Genomic DNA, 22,891 nt, shown 5'->3' with positions numbered 1-22,891 from the left:
TGATGGAGGCCAATTTAGCTAGAATGTTGAGTGCATAAGGGGGATAGCAAAAGAAAGATGAATATGAAATCAGTCTGGAAAGATGGGTTGAAGTCGGATTGTGAAGAGCTTAAAATGCCAAACAGGAATTTGCATTTTATTTTATTTACTTTATTCAATTGCCATGTGAAGCTTCTTGAGCAGGGGAATGGCACGGTCAGGTCTGTGCTTTAGGAATATCAATTTGGCAGCTGTGTGGAGCGCAGAATGCAGAGAGGTGAGAATAGAGGCAGGAGACCAATTAGGAGGCTATTGTAAAAGTCACTGTCAGTACAAATGTCACTCAGGTTTGACCCCCTCACCTTTTAGATCTGGTCTTGTCTATACTTGGTTTTACTTGTGATGTGCACAGCTTAATAGGTTGCTCACCACTGGTGTGGGGTCTGTATCTTGTAGTTTGGTAGCCTTGATGGACACATGTTGGGGATAATTAAATAGTAGACTGTTATTCATGAAGTTTAATACCTCAGTGTAGTGGGAAATGGTTATGATTTCTCCTTTTGAAGTAGGATGGAAGTGGAAGGCAAATGTTGTACTTTAATTATTGATTCATTATAACTTCTTTCTTATTATGTGATATAATACATGTCTTAGAATCAGAAGCCCTGGGTTCAAGACCTCGGGAAATGCTCTTTATGCTTACAAAAAGATTTTTTAAAAATTGCTCTAGAACCTTTCCAGTAATGGTAATTAAATGAATTGATTTATAATTTCCAGGTACAATGATTTCTTAATTTTAAAAAATAGCTATGACATATGACTTCTCCATTTGGTTAAGACTTTTTGGTTGCTACAGGTCCTCACAAATAATTCCTATTCTTACCTTATTGATCAACTCAAAATACTAAGCCTCTTTAATACTTAGCTAGTCTTTTCCTCTGTTGCCCTAATTACCCCAAGAACTTCATATATTTCTTGTTTATATTGGTTACTATCTATGTGATCTTGGGCAAGTCACTTAAACTCTCTGGGCTTCAGTTTCCTCATTTGTAAAATAAGGGATTTGGACTAGATGAATTCCAAGATATCCACTCTAAATCTTTGATTCTATGATGCTTTTTTTTTTCTGAGGCAATGGGGTTAAATGACTTGCCCAGGGTCACACAGCTAGTAAGTGTCAAGTGTCTGAGGCCACATTTGAACTCAGGTCCTCCTGACTCCAAGGCTGGAGCTCTATCCACTGCACCACCTAGCTGCCCTTTCCATGATGCTTTTAGCTGAAAAATAAAGCAAGGCCAAAACTGAAGATGTTTCTAATATTGTTACTGAATGTAAACCTTTTTATTTTAGCCATTCTAATCCTTGCTGACCACAGTTCACTGTGACTTTTATTCCTGTGGACATGGGCTGTTTTCTTCTACATATCATTTGTAATTTGCCATTGCTTCCAGTTTGCATTACTTTGTTTCCAAGCTTAAATTTTTAGAATTTGGGTTTTTTTTTTTAAATAAAAGAAGTGTTAGTAGTTTTGGAATGGTACCACTTCTATCACAGTGGAATGCCTCTAAATTTTTGAAGTGAGTTTTTCACAGGCCCATTGTTTTCCACCATTCTGTAACAACATACATTTCATTTTAGGTATTAGTCTCCTAAATGCACCAGGATCAGTGCTTGCAAAGATGTAAAATCCATAAAAGAGGTCATATCAGAGCTGAAACTGCACAGAGGCTGAATAAGCTCAACAAATATCTCTCATGACCCTCTCTTCCTTTCATCTAGACATATCTATCATTAACCTACACCACAGTGATTCTAGAAGTCACCTTACCTATACCTGAACTCTAATCTCTCACTTTCCTACTTGAATCTTTGTCTGGATAGTCTGTCATGTATAAAGAGAACTCTTTATCCTTTGGATTTGGTAGTAGTGGTGAAGAGTCACAGAAATTATAGGAGACAAGTAAATTTATATGAGCAGCTAGGTGGTATTGTGGATAGAGTACTATCCCTGAAGTCAGGAAGACTCATTTTCCTAGGTTTAACTCTGGCTTCAGGCACCAATTAGCTGTGTGAACTGGGCAAGTCACTTAACTGTTTGCCTCAGTCTCCTCATCTGTAAAATGTGATGGAAAAAGACATGGCAAACCAGTCCAGTATCTTTTCAAAGAAAACCCCAAATGGGATCATGAAAAGTAGGACACAACTGAAAGCTGCTGAACAACAATATTTATTTATACTCCTCTATACAGCTGCATCTCATTAATTTGGGACTGACCCCATTTATCTCTCCCCTTTCCCCTCTCCCTCCTCCATCCCTTTCTCTGTGTCTCTCCTTATCTCTGTCTCCGTCTTTGTCTATCTGTCTATCTATCTGTTTCTCTCCCTGTTGCCAATGAATACATACAGTCACTAAAACATGTAAAAAGAAAATAACTTTTGGGAATAGATGAGTCACAGTATAGGTTTTGTGTGGTTGGTTGGTCCATTTGCATTAAATGTTTTTGGTAGGGAGAGATAGGTAAGAAGTGGTCTCTAAAATCATTTATTTAAGTATCTTTTATTAAATGGAATATACCAAGTTTGAAGTTGTTGTCATGGTCAGTTTGGTTGTTTGGTTGTATATTTGCCAAGAGCCTTACAATAGAAACCAAGAAGTACACTAAATACACAGTTTTTGCTTAGTAGAAATAGATGCTAAGGAGACTGAATGGACACCCACATGCCTGTCTTGCCATGGGTGGTATTTATGAATGTCCTTTGGTGTTTTGTGTTTAGCCTTTGATTGTGGATATTACTGCCCCAGTGCTGCTACCCTGACATTGTCATTAACATCAGTTTCCTAGATTCAAATGAGATAAATATATCTTTGTAAGATGACAACAACATGCTATATCAATGGACTGTCTCAAAAGGTGGTGGGTTCCCCTTCTTTGGATGTCTACAAGTAGAAGCTGTATGGCCTTGTTATATATGTTATGGTGAGGATTCCTTTGTGTGTGTGTGTGTGTGTGTGTGTGTGTGTGTGTTGAACTGGATGATTCTGGAGCTACCTTCCAACTCTGAAATACTGTGATTCTGTGAAATATGAACTACAGAACTAAGTGAGGTTTTACAATGAGAAAAGCGAGAATGGACTTGGAGAGCATTTTAAAAAATGGTCATATACAAGGGCAGTGTAGGGCAGCTTGGTGGCACTGTTGCAGGGTGAGAGGTTGAGAGGTTGTGCCCCTCAAAGACTGAAGTACATGATGGGTCATCTGGAATGAATTCATTGACTCAAGCATTGTTTAAGTCAAGGTGGCAAAGTTTATTGTTACGCTTTTCAGTGGGCAAGGATTCTTAAGGATTCCTGAAACCTTAGAGAGGTGCAGTTAAAGTTAATAAAACAGGTGCCAAATATGCTAACTAGGGGATTCAGGGTGGGATTAGGGGGTGGTTAAGGAGTGGTCAGTTCTTAAAGAAACATGCACTTCTTGTACCTACTGCGCAGGCATTTTACCCAGAGTTCACTAGGAAAAGCCCATAAAGGGGGTCACATGGAGGTGTGGTTTTCACTAAGTCAACCAGAATTCAGGGTAACTGAGAGTCGTCCAGTCTGCCACCAATCAATGTCTTGTTTGACAAGATGGATGTAGGGAGTATATATATGTCTTAAGTCTAGAATACAGTTAGTGAGGAGCCCAGGATGTAGATATAGTCCAGTGAGGATGAATGTCTTTATGACCCAGTGCAAAACCAGTTTAAACTAATAATTCCTTCAGGTGCTGTTTGGAACTGCACCAAGGAGAGAGATAAGGGTCTTCCTGGGGCCCACTGATGAGTAATTGCTAGGCACAGTGTCCTTGGGCTGGGGAGAAACTGTCAGGGACAGTGTTTCTGAGGCTAGGGAGAAATTGGGGTCCAAGTACAAGCACCCAAACATAAGCACCCAAGCACCACATCAGCGCCATAGTGCATACAGCTCTGGGCCAGGAGTCAGGAAGACATCTTTCTGAGTTCAGATCCAGCCTCAGACACTTACTAACTATGAGACCCTGGGCAAGTCATTTAACCTCATTTGCCTTGGTTTCCTCATATGTCAAAGGAGCTGGAGAAGGAAATGGCAAACCACTCCAGTATCTTTGCCAAGAAAACCCCAAATGGGGTCATGAAGAGTCAGACACTACTAAAATGATTGAACAACACAACAAGAAGGCAGTGTGTGGTGGTAGATGGAGAACTGGATTCTGACATACTGACTCTGGAATCCTTGGCAAATCACTTAACCTCTCTGTGCTCTAGATCAGAAGTTGGAGAGAAGGTGCTGACTTGCATTGGTTGATGGAGTTTTACCACCTGGGAGTTCTTTGTAAGATCACAGGTCCAGTTGCTACACTAATCCCTATATACAAGGCATAGAACAGTATAGAATAAAGTGCTAGGGCAGAGGATTCAGAAAGAGCCAAATGGGTCTCAGCATAAAGGGAAATTAAAGAAACAGTTGGGGATAGATTGATAAAGATCCAGTGTATAAGGTTCAGAAAATTAATTATTTGACTTAGATTTTAAGGTTTCCTGTGATTTTGGCAATCAGACTAAAGATCTAGTAGTAGTGTTTCTTCTCATATTTATCTAAAGATAGCAATAAAAAATGGGAATTCATTATAAGTTGGCATTAGTTTTGAAAGTGGTATTTCTAAAAAACTGCCCAACAATCAAAAGGCTTTAAATCCCCCTCCCCAAAGAAATGACTATATTATACTTTGATAACAGGTACTATTCATATATTCATGCTTGCCATGAATTTAGGAGGTAGATGGAGTAGAATCTGAGGGATACTGTGAAAATTTGTCTCTATTTGGATTTAAAAGAATAAAGTGTTCCCCAAATTTCAGCTTACTCCTCAGTAAAATAGGGATATTTATATTTTCACTACTTACCTTCTAGAGTTGTTGGCCCTACATATGTGTAAGACCTAGTAATTTTACTGAAGCAACATTATTAGTTGCAACCAACTTTGCTTACTCCTTTTGCAAGTGACTCTTCCTATTTTTTTCAATTATCCAGGAAGTTCATCAGGCATGTGACTGCCAAAGCCAGAGAGGATAGCAGAGGTAGTAAATAAGTGGGAAAAAGATTGTACTAAGTTTCTTATTTGGTAGCAAAGAAGGGATAAATAATACAGTACATTATCCAGTGAGTCAGAGGCTCTCCAAATTTTGATAATTTAGGATTTCAGGTTAAAGATACTCCTTTCATTGCATAATTCCCACAACTGGATGACATTTTAAAGCTGTTATTTGCTTTAATGTGCTATATGTGAACCTTATATAAGTGAAGATGATTCAGTCGAGGATCTCAGCTGTGCCTAAAGGAGAGGGGAAAAAGCCTGGAGAATCATGGCTACATCAGTAGAACTTCAGACTATATATATTCTCAGTGCCCAATATATAACCCCACTGCCAGGAAGGGATGTTTGAGAAGGCCTGAGGGACCAGAATAGGAAGTAATGCACACAACTCTTAGACTGAATTGCTTTGCAAATTGCTGAGTTGATCTCTCTGAGTCAGCATATCAAACCTATGGGAAGTTAGAAAAAGAATACATTTCCTTCAAGCAACTGGCCTACATATGCAAAAGGGCTTGTTGATGCCTATTTCACCCTTTGTAGCAGCAAGTAGGTCATAGTGGGACAATTTAGCTGCCTGTTGATTTTGGGACTTCATCATGAATAATATAACGTCAAAACCTTACAACATGATGCCCTACTTTCTTCTTACCTGGGGTTACAATGCTGTGAAAAAGGGTGGCTGAAGTTGTTTGGATCTTAGTGTTCTCTGTAAAATGGAGGGGCTGGACTAGAAAGGCTATGAGGTCCCTCCCAGCTCTGTATTTGTGATCTTATCATCTTATTTCAGCCCAAGAAAATTCATCGTGTGGACATTTACAAAGCAGCCATTTATAGTGGGAGGCAATGTAGTATAATATAAAGTACAGGCTCTTAGGTGAGAGCCTGGGTCAAAATTTGCATTAAACCTGGGTTCAAATTTTCATCCTGTATGGTCCTGCGCAAGTCTGGCAACCTCCCTGAGCTTCAGTTTTGTTGTTTTTGTTGTTCAGTTATTTCAGTCGTGTCTGACTCTTTATGCCTCCATTTGGGGTTTTCTTGGCAAAGGTACTAGGGTGGTTGGCCATTTTCTCCTCCAGCTCATTTTACAGATGAGGAAACTAAGGGAAACAGGGTTAAATGACTTGCCCAGAGTCATATAGCTAGTAAGTGGCTGAGGTGGGATTTGAACTCAGGTCTTCCTGACTTCTGCCCTGGCTCCGAATCCACTGCTCTACTTCAGTTTCCTCTTGGGTAAAAGGAAGCCGTTGGATTAGCTGACTTTTTATGCCCCTACCCACTTCAGATCTACGAACCTAAAAGTATTAGACTTGGACTGTCTTTGAATCTTGCTCTTAATACTTAGTATCTGTGTGACCTTGGACAAGTAATTTAACCTCTCTGAGCCTTACTTTCCTTATCTGAAAAGTGAAAATAATAATAAGAGTGGAACCTCAGAGGGTTGCTGTGAAGATTAAATCAGATACTGCATGGAAAGTGCTTTATAAACCTTACCGGTCTATTTTTGGGATTGGGACTGGACCTCAGATTTCACTGGTATAGGGAATTCCAGGATAAAGAAACTCCTTTGCCAGTGAATGTTGTCATCTTCTCCATCATTTACAACCCCAGTTACTTAGAGTTCTCAGTACATCTGACCCATAGAGAGGCTGTGTCAGATTGGTGTTGTTGTTCAGTTGTTTCAGTCATGTCTGACTCTTCATGAACCCTATTTGCAGAGATACTGGAGTAGTTTGCCATTTCCTTCTCCAGCTCATTTTACAGATGAGGAAACTGAGACAAATGGTCAAGTGACTTGCCCAAGGTCACACAGCTAATAAATGTGTGAGGCTGGATTTGAACTCAGGACGATGACTCTTCCTGACTGCAGGCCTGGCGATCTATCCACTGCACCACTTAGCTTTACATAAATATAATTAGTATAAATATTTACGCAGTATCTCTTAAACCCAACTATAAATATGAATTTGAGTCTTTGGGGACTTTTTAACCTATGTTTTCTTTATTTAATTGTTTTATGTTTTTGATATCTGGCCAGGAAACTTCATGGTGTTGTGGTCGACCTGCCGCACAACTGTGTTCAAATCTGTCACCAACAGGTTCATTAAAAACCTGGCCTGCTCGGGGATCTGTGCGAGCCTGGCATGCGTGCCTTTTGACATCGTCCTCAGTGCTAGTGCCCACTGCTGCTGGTGGAGTTACACCATGCTCTTCTGCAAAGTGGTGAAGTTCTTACACAAAGTGTTCTGTTCCGTGACTATCCTCAGCTTTCCTGTCATTGCTTTGGACAGGTAAGATCATATTGATCGTGGCCTTCCCCTCATTTATTGTTTTGGTTTTTTTTTTAATTAAAGAAAAAAAAATCAGCAGCCCAAGACTAAATGTGATTGTGAGTGTTCCCCAAAGCACTTTTCAGCCTACCACCTGTCAGGGATATTGAGCATCTGAAACAGTTGCTGCAGCATGATCCGCTTTTCTATTGTTAAGCAACACACACACACACACACACACACACACACACACACACACACACACTACATCATTAACATGAAGTAACGAGTACTGTGTCAGAGGCTTAGAGTGGCAGATGAGCGAGAAACAGTGGTATTTGCACCGTCATGTGTAGTTAGCTGTTCATCTGGCTTTATCACTATACAAACAGGTTGATTTACTACAGATATGAAAACATTTCACATCATGCCAAGAAATGACCCCACATTTAGCTGGGCCTGGTTAAATCATTCTAGTTTCCTCTGAAGTACCTTTTTTTCAAGGTAGTGTTCCCCTTTCCTTTGCTCTTTCAGAGTTGGAAGGGGTAGATTGGAAAGAGGACTGGACTGGGAAATCAGGAGTCACGGGTTCAAGTCCCATCTCTAATACTCACAAGCTGCGTTGGAAGGTGGTCTTTCTAGAGGAGTCTGTGGGAGAGTATATCCCTGTGGAGATTGGGAGAACTCTCTATTTCATTTATCTTGCTATACTTTTAGTCAGTCAGTCAACAAGAATTTATTAAGTGACTGCTATGGGCTATGTACTGTGTTAAGCACTATTAATTAAATATTTTTCCTTTAAATTAGAAATTAATCTGCTTAAATCTGATAGGAAAAAAAAAACTTTTTTGAGAACCTGGAGTGTGGTTGTAAGTGGACATGAATCTATTTCCTTCTGTACAAAATGGAGATAATGATATCACCTATCTATCTCATAAGGTTGTTGTGAAGATCAAACAAGATAATGTATAAGATTCACAAGCCTTCAGTGCTTCATAAATGTGGGCTATCTCAGCTAGATTATGTATGTGGCTTCATATTAACCAAAACCATAGTCAGAAATTACCCACAGCTGTGTCGACCCACCCACAGCTTATTTTACTGAAGAGATAGGCTGACTTGCTCCATATTGTTGGGAGCTCAAGATTTTTGATGTTGACAGCTTCATGAATATCATGGCATGTTTGAAGAATTTACCCCGTGTGACGACTAAACTGAGCTCCGGTGAATGGCTTTTAGAATTGTTTGCTGAAGATACAGTTTCTCCTAATAAAGGACTTCTAAGAGAGTAAAAGAGAATTAGGAGGAACAAAAAATACAAGATGATATAGTATGCAATTAAAATAGCTCCCACCTGATCTATTTAAAGTAGATATTGATGCTCTCTCCCAATGGAAGTTGGATAAAGGTACAGACTATCATAATTTCCTACATAAATTTAACTGATATAAACAATGTGGAGGCTAAGAATAAAAACTTAGGAACCAGTTAACCAGCAGTCAAGCAACACAAGTTTAGGAGAGAAACCAATTTTTATAATGTTACTGAAGAGGACAGGGAAAGATTATATGTACAATGAACTCAAAATAAAGAGGGGGGGGGGGAAACTAATTTGTAAACAATTAGCACAAGACCCAATTTAGCCATATCACCCTGAGAGCATTTAAGACCGATATTAAGAGAAGGATGACAAACAGATGAAAAATGAGAAAAGATCTGTAATTTCTAAAAACAAAACCATTTTCTTCATCACTGATATTGAGATTCCCACCCATGTTTGGATTCTAACATCATAGTCCTTATAGTGCTGCATGAGGAGTTAGAAGTAGTAAGAGAAAAAAAGATAGGAAGAACATCTGGACTAAACCAATTGTACACAGAAGATGTCAGTTCTGGAGACAACATAATTTTGAGGTTGTTGTAGGATCAATTCTCAAAGTCTTTAAAAGAAGGAAAGATATTGTTGGAAAATATTCCAGACGTAATTAGACAATTAAGACAGGTATTAATTAAAAAGACGATTAAGAAGATATCAATAGCTACCAACCTTTAGTTGTATTTTCACATCTCTACAAAGTCTTTAGAAGAAAAATTTGCACACAAATCAAAAGATCTTTGATGAAAATATGGGAAGGGAAAGGCTTTCACAAATGATATTCTGAAGTGGACCATATATGTTTAGTCACAAAATTGATAGAAAGGGGAAGATAAACCAAGATCTCATTGTACTTATAGCTTACTGATTTAAAAAAGCATTTAATTCAGTAGAGCATTGAAGGGTTTCCTATAACAGTGATTCTCATGGCTATGTTAAATCATGTAAGGTTCCTTGATAGGTATAACAAAGCTGACTTTATTTGACTCTCTGGTTATTAATATCAATTGAGGCAAAAACAAGGAGACATATGCTCACCAAAAACTTTTGGCTTTGTGTTTCCACTGTCTTGTAAGAAATTCAGTGCAGAGTCTAAATGAAAGATTGATTCCCTACAGATTTCAGGGTCCTCCAAATGCTATTTGTGAATGGTGTGGTAGAGCAAGCCCTGGAACATTACTGAGCCCCTTAAATGAGATGACACCTTTTAATGACACAAACTTAAGGAAATTTAGCCTAAATACTCACACAGGAAAAATCAAGCAAATGAAAAATGCCTACACCATCTACCATGATATGAAGTTAGATGGAGAGTCTGAAGATGTACGGTCCATCAATACACCGATCTTGAGCAGATACTTCAGTCAATGAATGGTGTTGAAAAATGAATAGGAGAAAGAAAACATGTTGGATTGTATCTGAGAAATTACACAATCCTTTTAGTGACCTCAACTTTCTTCTTGAAACAAAAACCTATCTTTTTAATACCAATGTTATTTTGATGATGCTAAATGGCTAGGAATCATGGAATACCACAATATCTAAGGAATCAAGTGAGTACTCACCTAAAAGGCAATGAGGGGAATTAATAGTGGGCACAAAGAGGCTGTGGCATAATGGCTAGGGAAGAATTGCATTAGAAAAATAATGTAAAAAATGTCATCAAGCATACACACACATATGCACATATACATACATACATAATTTTACACATACATGTTTGGAATGAGAGGTGGGCCAGTCATAAAGTATGAGCTAGGAATAACAGTGGCTATTTTGGTATTCATATATTATCAAGAGGCCTAAAAGATGGCTCCCTAGAATATTTGGGTGAATCATCTGGGGATGATTTTATGGGAGGACATGAACAGGAATTACATAGTATAAAAAGGCATGAATAAATTGCTCCAATGGATTTCTCCATTGGAGGTGGTGTCCACATCAATGAAATCACAGATCCACTGAAATATTGAAAGATGATTTCAAACAGAGCCAGGAGTAGATGACTTTTATTGGGTCCAGGACTGCCCCTTGAGTTTAAACAAGAATACACACACACACACACACACACACACACACATACACACACACACCCCTCTTTTTAAAGTAGAAAACTTTTTTTATTCTTATTGCTACCATTTCACACAGAAGAGAAGAAAGGAAACAACCATTTATTAAATACCTACTATGTGTGCCAGGCACTGTGGTAAGCACTTTACAGATCCTCAAAATAAACCTGGGAGGTAAGTCCTATTATTATCATCCTTATTTTATAGTTGATAAAACTGAGGCAGAGGTTAAATGAATTGTCCAAAGTCACACAACTCAGACATAGTGTCTGAGGTGAGATTTGAACCCAAGTTTTCCTGACTTCAAATCTAATGACCTATCCATTCTGCATCCATAAAAGGGGTTGGGGTTTGATTACAAATTCAGAGCTAGTAAATTAAGGAGTAGGATCAGATGACCTTGAAGTTCCCTTCTAGTTTTAAATCTATTATCCTATGTGATCTCTGATTATAGGAGACTATAGCTTTTAGACAGAAAATATTCAGTGATCTGAAGAATTCCATAATTCCCCAAGCATCTGTATGAAACTCTAACAGATGGTCACCCTAGAGTATACTAAGGGGGGTTACAGATTTCTATAGCTTTAATTCTCATTAGTATTTTTCTTCTTTTGAAATGATAAACTGCCCCCCCACCCCACTTCTCTCCAATCTGATTTTGATATAAATCTAATTTTGTAGGTGGTTAAAATCACTTAATTACTGTTAGGGATATTGATTGACCAACATTATAAAGGTGAATATTGAGTTGGCCCGATTTAACTTGCTGAATTGATTTTGTGAAAGTGCCTGACCAGAGTCCACTCTTCATACTGGCCTCTTTCCAGATCAATTCTGAAGTTAATCATATTTAGTACAGAAGTAACTGTGTGAGAGTGTAGTTTGAATCTGAGCACAGACATGTTTCTTTTAGTGGCTGTGACATCTGCAGGAGTAGACAGTATCATAAGTTTACATTCAAGGCCTCTAAGTTAAAATTCTGGAAATTATCTTTTATTTTTGAATTGAAAAATAAATATATCTTCAAGGGAGAATGACTCCTGTCACATCATAGGGGTGCTTTGGGTGACTGTTCATACCTATGATGATGGAGCTTTACATAACTTTGAATATATTGAAATTATTTTGCTATTGTTCTCCTCACATAAGAATCTGGGAATTTAGAGTTGAAAGGTCATGTAGTTTGTGGCCATGTATTCCAACCCATACCTGAAAAAGAAACTCTACTACAATGTAACCACTGACTGTTCATCTAGCTTTTACTGGAAAAACGCCAATGGGGATGGGGAAGAGGAAAGACCTACTATCTCCCAAAGCATCCCATTCCACTTTGGGATTGTTCTAGTTGTTAGGAAGATTTTCTTGACATTAATACAACATTTTCCTTCTTACCCTTTCCACATATTGCTCCTTCCCTATGGGGCTCTCTTCCATAAGACAGACCTTCAGATACTTGAAGGCACTTATCATTTAGTCTTCTCTTTGACCAATCCTAATAAAAAACATGGAAGAGTTTCAGAAGTGCCAAGGACAAGCTTGTGGAATTGACCTTGGACAAATTACTTAACCTCAGTCATCTGTATAATGAAAGAATTCTTTCCAGCCCTGAAATTCTATAATTAGGACTCTAGAATTCTGTCTCCCCACTCATTTAGGTTTCTATATTTGGCTAGTGATGCTTCTAGAACTGTGCAGCAAAGGCCCTAGTACCTTAGATAATGTTTCTGCCTCCTCTGTTTCCATGAGTAAAAGAGAATAACCCAATATTTTTTAACATGTTTTACCTCTATCCTTTTAGTAACTTAGTAATCAAATAATCTAAAATATTTTTTCTGTTGTAAAATATTTTTTTCTTCAATGTCTTGCAGGTACTACCGTCCTATACCCATTAGAGAGAAAAATCTCTGATGCCAAGTCTCGTGAGCTGGTAATGTACATCTGGGCCCATGCTGTGGTGGCTAGCATTCCTGTGTTTGCTGTGACCAATGTGGCTGACATTTATGCCATGTCTACCTGTACAGATGTCTGGAACTATAACCTGGGCCACCTGTTGTATGTCCTGATCTATAACATCACTACTGTCATTGTACCTGTGGCCATGGTCTTCCTCTTCATGATTCTCATTCGCCGGGCCTTGAGTGCCAGTCAGAAGAAGAAGGTCATCATTGCAGCTCTCCGGACTCCACAGAATACCATCTCAATCCCTTATGCCTCCCAGAGGGAGGCTGAGCTACATGCTATGCTGCTATCTATGGTGACAATATTCATCTTATGTAGTGTCCCCTATGCCACCTTGGTTGTCTACAGGGTGGTGCTCAATGTCTCAGATACATCAGTCTTCCTCCTACTCACTGCCATCTGGTTGCCAAAAGTGTCTCTCCTGGCCAACCCTGTACTCTTTCTGACTGTAAATAAATCTGTCCGCAAGTGCTTGGTGGGAACCTTGGTTCAACTTCACCGCCGATACAGTCGTCGCAATGTGGTTAGCTCAGGGAGTGGGGTCCCTGATGGGACCCTGGAACCCAGTGTGCGCTCAGGAAGCCAGCTCCTGGAGATGTTCCACATTGGACAGCAACAGATCTTCAAGTCCACAGAGGATGAGGAGGAGAACGAGATCAAGTCCATTAGCTCCACCGACTACCAGGTAAAGGAAATCCCCACCGACAGCCTGGAGGTAGAGCAAGAGCTACAGTTTGCCACTCTGCCAGCACCACCTGGTACTGTAGATCCCGTGGGCCATGGAGTGCTGGCAATGCCTGCAGAGGTTGAGGTGGCCCCTGAAAAATATTCCCTACAATTTGGCTTTGGACCCTTTGAGCTGCCTCCCCAGTGGTTCTCAGAAAACCGAAACAGCAAGAAACGGTTACTTCCTCCACTGGGGAACACTCCAGAGGAACTGATCCAGACCAAGCTGACCAAGCCAGGCAAGGTGGAGCGGAAGATCAGCAGAAACAATAAAGTCAGCATCTTCCCAAAAGTGGATTCTTAGCAAGGGCTGGAGCCCTAGGGCTCAGCGTGCTCAAGGTTGACCGTATTGTGTGATCCCATGGATAGGCATTGCAGTCTCTTATGGTGTGCGTGCCAAATGCAGAGATGGGAAAGGGAAATATATATCCAAGTATTATTATTATTTTTGTATATGTCTCTGTGTCACCAGTGTTAATGGTAAAGTTCACATTCTACTTTGTGGAAACTACAGAGGTTCTGCCCTGCCCCTCTATACATTTCCCTAGGACTTCTCATCCTCTCTCCTATATTCACCTGGGAGGTTAGGAACCTAAGAAAATCACTCAGCTGGCATAGGACAACAGCTGTCGGAAGGAAGCCCAAGATAGCTGCAAATAATAGGTCATAAAGACAAGACCAAATGTCTCGTGTCCCTAAATATCGCTTAAACTGTTAAGAGTTTTTTTAAAAAATCCTTATCCAGCCACCTTTTCATCCTAAGAGGTTAAACTATTTTCACTGACATCTCACAATGATTTCTCCTTACTTATACTGTGATATAGGGAGGGGATCCATCCCCTGCCTATCTTATACAAATGGAAAATGAAGTACCCACTACCACCGGTTGTGGAAAAGGTTAACTAGTAACACCTAGCACCAAAGCTTCACAGAACAATCCTCTAGGTTGCAATAAGCATTGGAGAGGATATATGTAGCTGCAAAATACTGCATCCTCTTCCCCCTTCCCATCTTGTTACAGCATCAGTAACTGAGAATGGCAGCTGGGAATAAAGAGCTGGTCTCAGAACCAGGAACACCTGGGTTCAAGTCCTTCCATTGACACATATTGGTGGAATAATTCTGGGCAAGTCACTTAATATTTCAGTGCTCTAGGCCACTTACTAAAACTGTAAGTTGCAGAGAAGTTACCAACCCGCTTTGGTAGAAGGAGTTTACTTACTGAGAATTCCTTCTATTATGCTGATCACAGGTCCAGTCTTTATCAATAACTATTTGTCTGATGTTGAGTTGTGTCCAACGCTTCATGACTGCCTTTGGGGTTTTCCTTCTACAGCTCATTTTACAGATGAGGTAACTGAGGCAAACAGGGTTAAGTGACTTGTCCAAGCGTCACATGATGAGTAAGTGTCCGAGGCCAGTTTTGAGCTTAGTTCTTCTTCCTGACTCCAGGCCCAGCACTCTATCCACTGGACCGCCTAACAGTCCCATCAGTCACTGAAAGGGACATAAAAGAAACTCAGAGTTAGGTATCAAGAGAGACTGAGAAGAAAAGAAAAGTGTCCAGGACACTGCAGTTTTTCTCCTTCTTACTGAATTACCTGAAAGGTGCCAAATGAAGACCAGGAGGAGTAAAAGTGCATTAAAGAGATGTGAATGGGTTATCTTTAACTTTTTTTTTTTGCATAGAATACATTCCCTCTTGAAATTATATGACAATTTCTACCCAACTTTATATAAACTGGATTCCCTGGAAAATCAATCTGAAATGAATGAGAAGCTGAAACATCCAATAAATACTTATTTCTAAGGTTTGCTTCTCTCAGATGAATTTCTGGTGGGAGACTGAAGGTGGTTCCTGGAAGAGCGATGGCACCTCTTCTAGTGACTTGTACCAACAAATTCAAACCCCTATGAAAAAAAAGATAAGCATTTCAGGTAACTGAACCCCTACTCCCCAAGGCCATTGGATTCTCCTGAGGGTAAAGAAAGTGGATTACTCTTATTAATGCTCATAGGCGCATCAAATAAATCTCCCTCCTTCCACACCCTAAATGCATTGGGTTCTCCTGCCTTTCTTTTTTTGGTCAGAAAAGCTGTCTGCCCTTCAGAGGGGTTTCAGGCTTGGGTATTCCTTCCCATCTTTCCTTTCTCTGATTGTGTTGTCGTATGTATTTTGTGTGTAAGCTTCAAGGCATTACATTTTGCAAAACCACTGTCCTTTACTGTGGGGGGTTAGACCCCATGTTTTTGTTGCAAATAATAGCCCTTTTGTTACCTCTCCTCATTTGTGTGTCACCTCTGGCGTGGTTGACCTAAAGCACAAATTGCGACTGTTATATACACTCTCAAGGTTTGTACTGCTACTCCCTTTATGCATGACAGACCTAACATCTATAGCTTTTTGCCAGTGTATTTAATGTGTTCCTTCCAGTGTAGCTTTCAAAAACATGCAAAGTCATTATAACATTTATTTAAAGCAAAAAACAAGTGGGAAGTTTTGCCTAGTTTACACAAATTTGCCAAATGTGGACATTTCTGTGTTGTTTTGAAAAAAAATAGGTATATTATAAATTCTGCTGAGGCAGGTTATAGTGGACATATTTCTTAGATATGTCTGAAGCAGATCGATGGCTTCTGACAGATCAATGCAGAGTGAATTTCTATGACTTAAAGACTAACATTTTAATAAAAATGTAAAAAAAGCTTGTAAACTCAAGAGTCGTATGGATTTCTTCTATTTTCTTTTTTCTCATTTATTGACTGGTGTCATTGTGGAGTTATAATTTTCTATAGTCATTTATGCAACATTACAGTATAATTTTCTTGTGGTATTTCTTAATTAGGAGAATTATAAAGAAAATATCCAAAAGTAGACACTTAGAGACTCTTCTAATAAATGCTCTAAAGATGGGCAAGAATTGTTCCAGATTGACTTTATTGGTTGGAGCACTGAGCAAAGGAAAGGAAAGTGGGGCTGAGGTGGCAGGGAGTTTCAACCTTCCTTTATATTTAGAGATTTATATAATTTATATAATTTAGAGATTTTTAACCTTTTCTTAACTTTTTTTTATGTCATAGGGGTTACCCCCTTTTCATTCTAGTTGAGCTTACACATGGACTCCTTTTCAAAATATTGTTTTTAAGTGCATACATAGGATCACAAAGGAAGCCAATTATATTAAAATACAGTTATTAATTTAAAAAAATTTGTGGACCTTAGGTATATTACCCCTGCTATTAATATAACTATAAAAAACTAATGTAACTTAACATGCTGATGACCAAATATTTCTATAAAGTGGCACTTCTTGGTTTTGTCAGTATAATAGTGATTAACAATGATAATATGACCCTTAAACAATTCCCAATTCTACAATGTCATGTGAATCACCAAATAAATGCAAGTTAAACTCTTGGCCAGAATATTTGAATGACCAAAACTCTGTTCTTTTGTCACATGGAGTAACAATTTCTTTTAAACCTCCACAACCAGAGAACACTAATAATAAGCATCATTTTTCACACTTTCTATTGCTATCTCTTGGTAGGGTTTCTGCTCCATCTCATTGGGAGAGGGACAAAACTGAAATTATCACCTCAGTCCCAGCTTTCAGTGAACAAAGGGACACTGTGTGACGTAATGGAAAGAATGTGGGAATTGGAATTAGAAGATCTACATGTGAATACCGATTTTGACTCCCTGGTGCAAACTCACACAAAGCATTTCACTTTCCTGGCTTCAGTTTCCTTCTCCAGTCACATGGCCATGACTCTAGTTCAGGCCTCTGGTCCCCTGTTGGCTGGATTAGGACAATAGCTTTCTAATTGATCTCCCAGCCTCCATTCTGTCTTCTCTTAAATCCTTCCTCCATACAACTGCCAAACTGATATTCCTAAAACACAGGCATGACCATGTTCTATTGGTTCTATTGGTCCTCGGATAAAACACAAACTCTTCTGTTTGGTATTCAAAGCCCTTCACAGTCTAACTTCAACTTATCTTTTAGAATTACTATTACTTCCCCTCACAAGTGGTGCATTTTGGTCAAATGGAATGACTTTCTGATCCCTATACATGACATTAAACATCTAATCTCTGTGCTTTTACACAGATTGGGTATCAGTCCTTCTTGGAAGTCCTGGTCCCTACAGTGATTAGCTAAAGGGCCACCTACTACATGAAGTCTTTCCAGATGTCTATCAAATTTACTTTTTATCCACTTAGCTATGTACATGTTATTTTTATCTGAGAGAGTATAACCTTCTTGAGGGCAGGGGTAGCCTTGGTTTTTGTCTTTGTATCTCAGTGACATAGCTCAGTGCCTGGCACATGTAAGTGTGCTTGTAGGTAAATGCTGAAATGAGTTGAATCTGTAAAATAAGATGGGGTTTGACTGGAAGATCTTGAAAGTCCAATCTGGAGATAAGTCCACTAATTGTGTTTTGTTGGAAAGCCTGCCTGCCATATCCTAAATACGAATTAGTGGGGCTTAGTATGATAATAAAATCATAGATCTGTGCTCAGTAAAGTACACTGATTTCTTAGTCCAAATATAAAGATTTAGCACAGACTCCTGGGAAAAGAAAATAGCAGGGCTAATTATTTGATGTGTTAAATTGACAATTACAGATCAAACTGAAATCTGGAATTAGCTGGCAAGGAGAGTCGGTGCTTGTTTTGTGCTGTCAGCCCTTGCTGATCTAGAGTGTGGAAATGTTCCTACAACTAACTCACACCAACTATCCAGCATCAGAACCAAGACCTCTCCAAGATTTCTGAACCCCATCCTGCTGGAAGGAAAATACGAATCAATCAATATTATTCCCCACCTGTATTAACATGCATTGTAAATGACTCTCTACTAAGGTGATTCATCCCTAACATTTATTAAATTCTATTGATCTTTTACAAACCTGATCTGCTGTGTTCTCAGTAGATTTCTACAGACAGAATACATGTGAACTAATGGCAGATGATCAGAATATATGACACTAAAGTTGGAATTTAAATCTGTACTAAGATCCAAGGCAAGAAAGAAAGAAAAGAAGGAAGAAAGCAAGCATTTATGAAGATGCCACAATGCGGTTAGGTGGCATAGTAGATAAGAATGCTGGGCCTGAAGTCAGGAAGACTTGAGTTCAAATTTGGCCTCAGCCACTTACTAGCTGTGTGACCCTAGGCAAATCACTTAATCCTATTTTCCTCAGTTTCCTCATTTCTAAAATGAGGTGGAGAAGGAAATGACCAACCACTCTAGCGTCTCTGCCAAGAAAACCTCCAAAAGGAATCACAAATAATCGGACACGACTAATATACTAACAACAACAAATGCACCAGGTACTTTACAAATGTTAGCTCATTTGATTCTTACAACAACCTTGGAAGGGAAGTGCCACTCTCACCTCCACTTTGCAGTTGAGGAAACTGAGGCTGACCATGATTAAGTGACTTTCCCAGGGTCAAACAACCGGTAAGTATCTGAAGTCAAAATCTAAGCTCAATGGTCTATCCACTGAACCACTTAACTGTCAAAGGCAGGGTTGATGGTTTTTTTTCTCCTTACTGCAGGTCCCATAGACTACTTTCCTGTTGATATATTGGAGACTGGTCAATTAAATATGAGGCACTACAAAGTTTCTGGAATGCTAGCTTTAATTGAATCTCATTGTGAGCCTCTCCTACTATTTATATCCCAGAGACTCAAGATTAATCTAATTCCACACTGTGAAAAAACAAAAAGAAATATAAGTAACTGGGAGGATAAGTATAGCAATGTTTACTAGGAACTGATGAAAGAGCCAGGCTTAGTGGAGTTTACAATGGCTGTTATCGATTTCTAGGGAATGACTCATAAAAGCATGGAGGGCATCTAAATATAAATTCTTTGATTTCCTTCTTCCTCTTCAAACACTCCTGAGCTGGCTTGCTCTTCAGGTCACAAGAGGGAATGTAAATGCTAAGACAGCAAGAGAAAGAAAGGCTCAGGGCTGATAATGAATGAAAAGCATTTATTAAATTTAGGAGTTCTGATCAAGACAATGACCTACATGATTCCATGATTCCAGAGGACTCATGATAAAACATATTATGCCACCACCTGACAGAGAGGTCGTGGACTCAGAAGACAGATGGAGAAAAGTATGTTTTTGGACATGAATTTGTTTTGCTTGAGCATGCACGTTTGTAACAGGTGTTTTCTTTTTCTTTTCTTTCTCACTTGGGGTCGGGGTTGGAATAGAGATCAGTAGGAGGAGAGAAGGCAGATTTTTACTGAAAAAATAAAATTTAGGAGCAGCGAGGTGGCTCACTGGATAGAATTCTGGCCTTGGAGTCAGGAGGACCTGAGTTCAAATCTAGATTTAGACACTTGACACTTACTAGCTGTGTGACCCTGGGCAAGGCACCTAACCTCGATTACCTCACCCAAAAAAAAGAAAAAAAAATAAAAAAGAAAATTTCATTTAAAAAAGTATTTATTAAGCACTTGTCATATACTAAGCACTGAGGACAGCCAGACAATCCCTGTCCTCTAGGAAATTACTCTCTTTTTTAAAAAATTAATTTATTTTTGTTTTCAACATTCACTTCCATTAAGGTTTTGAGTATTAAATTTTCTCCCCCTCTCTCCCCACCTTCCTGCCCAAGATGGTGTACAATCTTATATAAGCTCTACATATACATTAGGAGATTATTTTCCAATGAGAGAAGACTGTATAGACAGTGGAATCATAGATAGAAGAAAGGGAACTGAGGTCAAGGAAGTCACAGAGATGGTGAGTGGATTCCAGGTGCACGTGTGTGTGTGTGTGTGTGTGTGTGTGTGTGTGTGTGTGTGTGTGTGTGTGTTGGGCCTTCTGGACAATGGTGATTCTTTAGCTATAAGAATTTTATGACTTAAAAAGCTCTCTACTTAAAAAGGAGGTGACCTCTCCCAAGTTCTTTTTATATTCTTATTGATAAGAGAAGACCTTCAATTTACATTTAGCATCTATTACAAAGGAGGTGATGTACTGAACACAAAAGAGTTATGCTAAAGGTTAATAGGCCAGAATACATCACACACAAAAATTCAACATGCCCTATATGCAAATGAGTTTGACCTTTACGATTTTTTTGAACTTTACCTTTAAAAAAATCTTCATTTGATGGGGAGCAATTTGGTGGAGAACCATGACTTACACATAAAAGAGACTAATTAAATATTTGTTGAATGAATGGAAAAGGAAGTTTTAAAATATTCCAAGACCTAAGGAAAACAAAAACCTAATATTCTGACTCCTACTGCTTCTCCACAAGGATTTTATTGGCCATGTAAGATTTAATTTTTTTCCCCAATTATATGTAAAGACAATTTTTAACATGCACCTTTAAAATTTTTTGAGTTCCAAATCCCTGTGCCACCCCCTCCCCCCCAGCAAGCAATTCAATATAGGTTATACACGTGCAATCATGCAAAACATATTTCCATATTAATCATGTTGTGAAAAAACAAAACAAAACACTGTTTAGAAGGCAAAATGAGAAATCATTTAATATTCTTGTCTATTCCAAGAGTAGTTGAAATCAGTGGTATAAGTGGGAAGAACACTAAGTTAGTTATTAAGTCAGAAGACCTGTCTCTATCTCTGGTGCTTATTACCTGCATGACCTTGGGAAAGTCACTTAACTTGCATGGGCCTCTCTTTCCTACTTTATAAAACAAGGATGGTTAGAATAAATGGCTTCCTGAGGTGGTTTCTTGATCTATGATCAAGGTTACAGTTTTGGTGAAACTGGGAAAATTAAAATTACCTTGAACAAAGAAGCATCATAGAAAATTATTTTAGTGTGACTGTGAATCCAGTAAAGGAAGAAGGACCAATGAATTCTATCACCATGGAGACTCTTCTGAAAGTATTAAGGGAACTTATGTATGAACTTATCCTAATCATAAACTAACACATCACTCAGAATGAAGAGCACACCCTAGATTTTTCTTGCTTTGGGTGCATCCTCAAGACAAGGGTTTTCTCAAATTAATCTGCCTCTCAGAAACTTAACTTCTGTCAGAGCCACTGTTTACTTTAAACTGAATCAACAAGAAAACCAAAAGCAAACCATGTCTTAAAGAAAGGTGGGAAACAGGGACACTTTGAGCATCACAAAAGGATAAAAGTTTCAATTTTGCTCGCATTATCCAGGTAATACATTGCACTGAAATCCCCAGATACAATTTTTGAATACCAGTTCACTCAGATAATAGGCCTTTATTTGGCTTTGGAAACTTGGCTGCTCTATGGCATTTTAATAGTTATATATATATTTTTTTTCCTCCATATGTCTGCTTTTACAGATAGCCAGCCAGTCAGTCAACATTAAACACCTGCTATATGCCAGGCACTGTGCTAAGTACTAAGGATATAAAGAAGAGCAAAAGACAGTACCTCTTCTCCAGGAACTCACATTCGAATGGGTGAGAGAATAGGCAAAGAACTAAGGACAAACAAGTTGTAAATAGGATGAATTTCAGATAATCAACAGAGAAGGCATTAGCATTAATGGGGATCAGAAAATCTACCAGATGAAGGTGGGATTTTGTTGTGGTTTGTCCTTTCTTGAAGAGGACCTTGACATCAGGGAAGTGATGCCATGTCATGCAAATGAATTGGATTTAAGTAAGGGAGGCTGTGCAAAGTCACCAGCCTCACTTCCTCCTCTGGAACCATCTGGGTACAGTGGTGAGATATAGATCAGGATGACTGGAGATGGCCCTTTATACAGTGGGAGACCTTGGCCTTTTTAAGCTAATGTCTTTAATAGGTCTCGTTAGAGAGGCAACGCCCATTCAATAATTAAAGCTAGGTAAGAAAGGAGGCAAAAAATGGTCTGTTTTACCTAGTCAAAAAAAAAAAAATCAATCTGGGAGGGGAAGACCCTCAGGGTTTCTGGCTTAAACAGAAACAATTGCGTTTACATTTACTCAGGGCTAATCAGGGCCCAAACAATGACCAAATGGGGCTTGGCCTGGACCAATTGTTGGCCAATTAATGAAAGCCACAGTGATCTGGGTTTAAGGCATAGTCCTTAAGAAAGAAATCTAGCTGGTAAACCCTAATTTTAATTGGGACTTGAAAGGAGACAGGGAAACCAGGAGGCAGAGATGAGGAGGGAAGATCATAAAAACTATTTAAAAATTTTAAACAAAGGTCATTGTTTACTTAGTTAAGTACTTTTAAGAAGCATTTATGTTTTTTTTTTCTTTGAGTAAATCTAATATCTATTAACATATTACTCCAGCCTTCCAGTGGATAATGATATTGGCAATATGGGTATGTTTACCCATTCTGTACTACTCTTTCCATAAATTCACCAAAGGGAGTTCACACAACATGTTGGGGACAGGGGATAGATATTCCTTTCATT

General features: G+C 38.8%; 1 protein-coding gene across 1 annotated transcript; it reads left to right on the top strand.

The window, feature by feature from the left end:
* The first annotated feature begins 246 nt into the window (after positions 1-246).
* On the top strand, positions 247-16,198 carry GPR176 (G protein-coupled receptor 176). The gene is made up of 4 exons (XM_078151640.1): positions 247-256; positions 7,125-7,377; positions 9,359-9,364; positions 12,673-16,198. The coding sequence occupies exons 1-4, from the start codon at positions 247-249 to the stop codon at positions 13,787-13,789; spliced, it is 1,386 nt and encodes a 461-aa protein (XP_078007766.1). The 3' UTR covers positions 13,790-16,198.
* Positions 16,199-22,891: the final 6,693 nt, after the last annotated feature.

Source organism: Phascolarctos cinereus, unplaced genomic scaffold (genome assembly GCF_003287225.1).
Source record: "Phascolarctos cinereus isolate Bilbo 61053 unplaced genomic scaffold, phaCin_HiC Scaffold_3;HRSCAF=262, whole genome shotgun sequence".
Classification (NCBI taxonomy): domain Eukaryota; kingdom Metazoa; phylum Chordata; class Mammalia; order Diprotodontia; family Phascolarctidae; genus Phascolarctos; species Phascolarctos cinereus.
Note: the sequence above shows the minus strand (reverse complement) of the source record. Positions and strands in the feature narration are given on the sequence as shown.